Source organism: Sinocyclocheilus rhinocerous, unplaced genomic scaffold (assembly GCF_001515625.1).
Source record: "Sinocyclocheilus rhinocerous isolate Xijiao unplaced genomic scaffold, SAMN03320098_v1.1 scaffold721, whole genome shotgun sequence".
NCBI lineage: Eukaryota > Metazoa > Chordata > Actinopteri > Cypriniformes > Cyprinidae > Sinocyclocheilus > Sinocyclocheilus rhinocerous.
This window is the reverse complement of record NW_015656165.1, coordinates 168,400-176,217: the sequence shown is the minus strand read 5'-3', so window position 1 is coordinate 176,217 and position 7,818 is coordinate 168,400. Positions and strand designations below refer to the sequence as shown.

Sequence of the window (7,818 nt, the reverse complement as noted above, 5' to 3'; positions counted from 1 at the left end):
TATATATAAATATATATATATATATATATATATAATACATATATCATCATGGGATTTTAACAAAAAAAAATCATCAGCATTTGAATGTATAGTAGGCAGGCATATGAAAGGAAATGTTTGGTAACATATGAAAGGGCTTTTGATTTCATTTTAAAAAAATGATTATTTTTATAACATTTTTTTTAACAGGATACACATCATAAATACTAGGTTTAGAGAGCAACACCTCACCCCCTTAAACAGCTTTAAAAAAATGAGTCAACTGATTGCCAGATAAGATTAAGGCGTTCCAAGTTTCCATGTGACCTTCATGCACCTTATCTTAAACTGGTTGGAACAGGTTGCAGCACTATATTGGATATATATATATATAATACATATATCATCATGGGATTTTAACAAAAAAAAATCATCAGCATTTGAATGTATAGTAGGCAGGCATATGAAAGGAAATGTTTGGTAACATATGAAAGGGCTTTTGATTTCATTTAAAAAAAATGATTATTTTTGTTTATAACATTTTAACAGGATACACATCATAAATACTAGGTTTAGAGAGCAACACCTCACCCCCTTAAACAGCTTTAAAAAAATGAGTCAACTGATTGCCAGATAAGATTAAGGCGTTCCAAGTTTCCATGTGACCTTCATGCACCTTATCTTAAACTGGTTGGAACAGGTTGCAGCACTATATTGGTTTTGGAATATCAAATTTATCCTGAAATTATATACAGCTTTTTTTTTTATTTATATGCTCTACAATTTTATGTAGAGAATGTTTTTTAGTAAATGGGTGGAAATCATAAATTATTTAAGGATAAAATTATTAAAATAATTTTCTTTTCATTCATGTCTATGGTTCTCAATTCCAGTCCTCGCATACCACCGCTCTGCATATTTTGCACGGCTCTCTTATTTAATTAACACACCTGATTCAGAAAACCAGCTTGTTAGAAGAGAGCTCGAACTGCGTTCCGATTGACATGGTCCCTACACGGTGTTCACTGCTACCTACTCCCTGAGCACGGGAAATCAGTTGAAGTTTACTTCACTTCGGAACATTCATTCATGGATTTGCGCTACACCACTTCCTGCAGCGTCTTCACACACAGACGAAACTTACTACAGAAGTGTGAAATAATACACCTCTGTAAATAAATACAATTTAAATACACGTCTCGTGCACTTTAATGCCCTTTAAATGGAACATATACGCTCCCTTCGAACTGGAATCATGGTGGAATATCCTGTGATGTCCACTTCGCAGGGCATTTACAGTCAAATAGAACAAACATCTGAAGTGATAAGAGACACACACAAAATGTGCAGAGCGGTGGAATGCGAGAATTGGATTTGAGAACCACTGGTCTATGGTATAACAAAGCAGAAGCATGTTATGTCAGTACTTCATAAACTCAGTGTATTGAAAAGGTCACTCGTCTAGAATACATTTTGCAATGTAATATATATATAAAAAATAAGCATTGTGGGAAAAAATCAACAACAGGAAGACACACAACCGTGCTGCTATTCACACTTGAAACTTACAGCAAATTTGTGGCTGCCAAACCTTCTCTCAAAAATCCGAAAATTGTAGATAAGCAAACTACTGCAGAAAGTGTCTTTCAGGTCCAAGCAGATGAGTCGTCCACTCACCAGCCTCCAGAACTACAAGAGAGCCATGGAACACACACAGAATAATGGTGTTTAGAAATATTTCAAATAATGCTATTAGTTAAAAAATAACAATCCTATAAAAATAACAATTCTATAAAATGATCAAATTTCACCATTATATGTGAAATTTTTCCAGATGCTTGGGCTAGAGAATTACTGATAATGCTCTTTTATGACCAATCTGATCATTTTAAACCATCTAATCACCAATATACAGACACAATTTTTTACCGTTTGATTTCAAGTTTTTGCCACAATTGATAAATCAATTATCATTATACTACAACTAAGAAAACATGCATTATGAATATTTTATTATTATTTCTAATTATAGCAATAAAAGTTATTTAATAATAGGCAAACATTCTAAATCAATACACAGTGTTAAATGTATACATCTGATATTGTGCACTGAATTCTTCGGGTGAACTGGTGTAATATCTCACCTGCATGCCGTGCCTGACAGCCTGGAGGTTGTATATGAGCAGATCCTGGTACTGAGGCAGAAGCACAGTCAGCAGCACAGTGAGGACTGTAGGAAGCAGCAGTAAGCTCTTGGACAGGGGTGCTTTATCTATAAGACACAGCATGGAAGTTGTACTGTTAAATGTGTTGCCAAGGAAATTATAACTTCCACCGTTGGTCATGTCAGAGGATAAAAGTTAATATTACAAATGGGGGACCTATTAGTCCGTGATTATATGAGTACACCAAGTTCAGTCAGACATACTGGTTTATGTCACCACGGTACCTACAATTTCTTTAAAAAAATAAAATGAGAGGAACAGTTAAATTTAATTAAAAAGTTCACCCAAAAATGAAAATTTGCTGAAAAAGTACTCGCACTCAGGCCATGGGTGAATGGGTGCTGTAAGAATGAGTCGAAAGAGCTGATAAAAACATCACAATAATGCACAAGTAATCCATACGACTTCAGTACATCAATTAATTTCTTGAGTTTTTGTAAAAGAAAACAAATACAAATACACATTTTGACTTCAAATGTCCATAATCCATAATAATGTTTAAGATGTTAAAAACATCTTAAAGATGGATTTGTTTCTTACAAACATGCAACTTTTCACTTCACAAGACCTTAAAGGGATAGTTCACCCAAACATGAAAATTTGATATTTATCTGCTTACCCCCAGGGCATCCAAGATGTACATAGTGGTGTATTAGAGGTAAAAAAATGATATAAATACTGTTCGGTTTCTGGCACAAACCGATCGTTTCGTGTCTTAGGACATCAATGTGTCGTCACGAGCCGTAGGGTTTAATTTGGATTTGTCTGTGCATGTTTTTTTTACTCTCATAGATTTTGTTACCATTGCCATGTATTATACGACTGATAGACTGCAACGGTTGGACTTAAAAATCATCATATGTGTTCTACTGAAGAAACAAAGTAACCTACATCTTGGATGCCCTGGGGGTAAGCAGATAAACATCAAATTTTCATGTTTGGGTGAACTATCCCTTTAACTGATGGACTGGAGACATGTGGATTACTTGCGGATTATTGTGATGTTTTTATTCAGCTGTTTGGACCCTCATTCTGACGGCACCCATTCACTGCAGAGGATCCATTGGTGAGCAAGTGATGTTATACTAAATTTCTCCAAATCTGTTCCCATTAAGAAACAAACTTTTCTTATTTATATCTCGGAAACTATGGTTACTGTGGTGATTTTCATAGAGCAACTGTCATTTAAAAATGTAAACCAAGTTAAAATAAAAAATAGTATTCCACAGAAGAAATAAAGTCATACAGGCTTGAAAGTAAATGAATTGTCATTATTACATTAATAATAATCAGTCAGTGGTGAACTGTAGCTCTTAGGAGGTCTTTATCAGGAAGGTGGTGATTATGGTGCTTTCAAGAAAAGTTTATGCGGTCCCAATCTGTCTAGCGGTGTGTCATGTCGCATTTCCTTATGAAAACCTAAGCACTTCATGTCTTACATCATGAACCAAAGTAAAAGGTTTTGAAGGCAAAGATGATGTGTGAAGAGCGATAATAATCAGATGAGGGTCGTGATGACTACACTTTAATCTGAATGAATGACAGCAGGGTTTGATCTACATGACATGATGATTTTAAGCTGTACTTACACAATCCCCTCGAACCGGTGGACGTGAACATCATGCCACTTACTCGCAGAATATAACTAAGACGCCTAAAAAGATGACGAATCAAAGGCACTGGACTTAAAACTTAAAAACAGCAACAGTTAAAGGGAAATCTCGTTAGGAAAGGGGAAATGGTATTGAGAATGGCGCCTCGCAGGGGACAAACTTCATCCGCGTCACTCCTACGAAATTAGCGTTTTCTTTTACAGTAATGAGCCACTAGAGGCCGTAAGATAGTGATTTTACTACAGGTGAAGGTTTGAAACTGTTTTTCACCACATCTCATTTCATCTCATAAATATGATTTAGTATGTCAAAGATTCAACTTTTTATGTCATAATTAGGATTTACCAAAGCATGATTTTTTTTTCTTATTTGGCAGAAATGGGCTTCCATAATTTTAGCCAACTGTTTTTCATAACAAATTTGTTATGACATTTATTTAATTGTCATTTTCAACCATGGAAATGAAGCTAGTATCTATGTTTTTAACCATGTTCATAATCATCCATGGTTTTATCGTTGATTACAATGGTCTTATTATAAGCATAGCTGCTTATCCTAGAACTATGTTTTTGAAAAAGTGGAAATCTAGATTACCGTTATGTTTGTAACCCCTCACTGTAGCATTAATTCTAATAGTTTCTGTTGTAATATAAGAAAGTAATTATTTCAGAAAATACTTTAACATCCTAAAACACCTCTTACTAAGATAATTTTTTGTTGTTGTAAATAAAGCATTGTTTTTAGCCTGTGTTTAGCCTGTTTGTTCTAACTATATTTGTTATTTTCTTCTTTTTTTAAATTTTTTTCTAAACGGCCTATTTTGTTTACGTTTTTAATAAAAATTCTTAAAATGTGGATGGGGTGGTAATGGGAGATGGCACAATATATTACTGTTTTTATTACTATAAATTCGAAAACATTTTTTTATTAAATGTCCAAGCGTATGTTGTAACAACAAAGATCTTTGTACTTGACATTATTAGATTCCTCAACAAACTTTAATTTGAAAAAGATAAAGATGGGGGGAAATGTAGCCTACCTAAGTTTGTGACAAATTGTGCAAAATAAATAAATAAACATTTTCTGGTTGAGAATTTTATTTAGGTGCATCATACGGAGATTTTTTTTAAACTGATATGATGATGATGATGATGATGATGATTAATATTTATTTATTTTCACTTTCAGATGCGAATTATTTAATGAGATGAAATGTAAATAAGTGGAACACTGTGATACAAGTGTCCTCTCTCTCTCTCTCTCTCGGGGGAAAAAACTGAAACGAATCTATCAACATTTGTTCAACAAACACTGGAAATATGTTATTGGTCCAATTGAGACAAAGTTCTATTCTTTGAACAGATTCTATTCTACTGCACTGTGGTTTTATGACCTCACGGTGGCAGCACAGACAACTGGTTTGATTGACTGGCCCGAGTAACGATTACCAAAACCCCGAACAACAGGTATCGTGTTAATAGAGTCAAGTTTGTTTGTTTGTTTGTTTGTTTTACCAAACCAAGATTCATAAAAGTTGAGGTTGTCTATCACTTACAATGAATTGTCTGTCCATAAAGTACGCGCACATACAATTCTAGCCTAACTTTGAACTGATTAGCTAAATGAATGTGGAAGAGGTAGCTATCCCATTATGCAAGAAATTGAGCCAATATGGCTTTAAATAGTTTCCAGTCATGAAACAGGCCGTTTGGCTTTTGATAAATGATCAGTGCTATCGTCTGACTTCAATTTCACAAACAAGAGCTTTCTCTGCTGGAGAATTAATGAAAACAAGACATCTTTCATTTGAGCCGGTTTGAAAGCTCAGCTGCAAGTCAACGTCAAGCTGCTACAATTAAGTCAAATACTTTTCTTTGTTCCCCACTGCTGGCTTTGAGATTTGTACTGTAAATGCAATTACAGTACTGATACTGTAAAGGAAAATACGGTAATAATACTGTAAATAAAATACAGTAAAGACATTATTGTACTGTAAATGCAATTACAGTACTAATACTGTAAACATTTTTACAGTAAATTACTGGCATCCAGTTGTTTACAGCAACCTTAAAATTTACAGCAACCTCTTTACAGTGAACGATTGATATTAAACATTACATGAATAAATGAAGGTGCTAACTAAAGTCAAAAGGTCTTTGCTAATTTGGCTAGAATTAACAACAGGCAACAAATAAAACATTAACATTACAACATACATTCTTTCCCTGTTACTGCTTTAGCATCATTTTAATCATGTCAATATCCATTACAGGACTGTATCATTAGACAGGATATAACCCGCAATGAGATGATGGGAAACCAATCGCTGATGCCTCAAATTAAAGTAGGTAAGTCTAATTAATTTTTATGACCAGCCTGAATTACATGGGTGTGTCATGCAAGGACTTTGTAGAAGTACAAACTGCTCTTTGATCATAATCTCAGAGCAGTTAAATCTCACATGTGAGTGGAAGAAATGGAAAATGGATTCCAGATCAGTCTTGAATTCATCAGCCAACACCTTGTTTTATTCTGTTCACTCGTGTATCATTTTAGTATTAAAATGTGTGATAATGGAAAGCTAAACAATAGGCCTTTTGAATTAATTCTTATGTCTTGTTTTTTTTTCTTCCCTTTTTCCCCTCTCTAATTTAGCGATTAGCTGCTAATGCTAAATAAAACTATTTAGACTTTTCCATGGCTGTATTCATAGGCTTTACAATATGAAATTTAAAGAGGAAGTATGGCTTTCACAGCCGGTGGTGAGGGCCAACAGATTCATGAAAGGAAATTATGTGTGAGTCATAAAGAGGAGAAACAGCCCTAATCTTTTACTAGAAGTAGCTAATTGTATATACGTAACATCCTATGTCAAATTCAGATTCACTGAATATGAAACTAGTAGTCATATTTTTTTGATGTACTCATTGTATATTTTTATTAAATAACTTTTTGAATAGTCTGCTCATGTAACATGCATGGAAGCTAAATAGAAACCAACTAACATTTTGCCTGAAAGCCAGACAGATAATGACCAAATCACACTTGTTTCTATAAAAAACGAACTGAAGAATGGAGGGTAAAGCCTGAATAGAAGAAAAAGTAGCCATGTTTCTGTCTTTGTCAACCTCAACAAATTAGAGCGTGTGTTCATGTAATAAAGAATATCCAGATTTGTCGGCAGCACTGTCTCCTGCTGTTTGCTCTGTCCATTAAAAGGAAATGAGCAGATGGCAGTTGGCCTCCTCTCGTCCTTTTTTCTCTTCTCCTTCTCTCAATGTCTCTCCCTTTCCGCCATCCTCATTGTCCATTAATCTCTCTCTTCACAATCTGCCTGAGTATAGAGCTGACAGCGAAGCCCCCAGGGAGAGGGAGGGAAAACAAGCCAATCCAGCTATCAGAAGTCCAGCGAAGGGACATAAGTCCTCTCAAGCACCCAGTGCCCCTGTCAGACAGCTTGAGTGAGAGCACACACACACACTCACACATATCTGGTGACAAGGCAATGGCAAAAACAGACCAAATAAACAAACAAAACAATACATTCTCATTATACACAAATCCTTACAGCTAAAGGGAATGTGAGAAATGTCTTGGAGTGGGTTGTTGTCCAGGTTTTCATCTTGACCAAGAACTGATCGTATGGTCTTTTGAGGCCCACTCTTATTGCAGTTTTCACACGAAACCACAAAAAAAATATTGTAATTCTGATTTTTCAGCAAACTTCCAAGAAGGTCTCAAGATGACTAAAAGGGATTTAAAATAAGACAAAACAAGCATTAAAATAAACTAAACTCAAGATTTGTTTTAAATATTAATTCATTAATTATTAATTCATTCAATGAATGAACTCATTCACATTGAGGAAGCATAACAGATTGAAGCCTAGTGATCTCTAGACTTGGAAAAGTCATGAAAGGCATTTTTATAATAAATACATTATTACATTTACATTTAGTCATTTAGCAGACGCTTTTATCCAAAGCGACTTACAAATGAGG

The 7,818-nt window shown here is 34.6% G+C and overlaps 1 protein-coding gene across 2 annotated transcripts in view; it reads right to left on the bottom strand.

Annotated features, from left to right (window-relative positions):
- The window catches only part of ubac2 (UBA domain containing 2), a 26,183-nt gene extending 22,202 nt beyond the window's left edge, over nt 1-3,981 (bottom strand). For both annotated transcript variants that reach the window (XM_016527214.1, XM_016527213.1), the window contains exons 1-3: nt 3,794-3,981; nt 2,124-2,251; nt 1,549-1,668 (exon numbers count right to left, since the gene is read on the bottom strand). In XM_016527214.1, the coding sequence (XP_016382700.1) occupies nt 1,549-1,668; nt 2,124-2,251; nt 3,794-3,827 (282 nt within the window). In that variant the 5' untranslated portion in view covers nt 3,828-3,981. The remainder of the gene's footprint in view (nt 1-1,548; nt 1,669-2,123; nt 2,252-3,793) is intronic.
- Between the last annotated feature and the right edge of the window lie 3,837 nt (nt 3,982-7,818).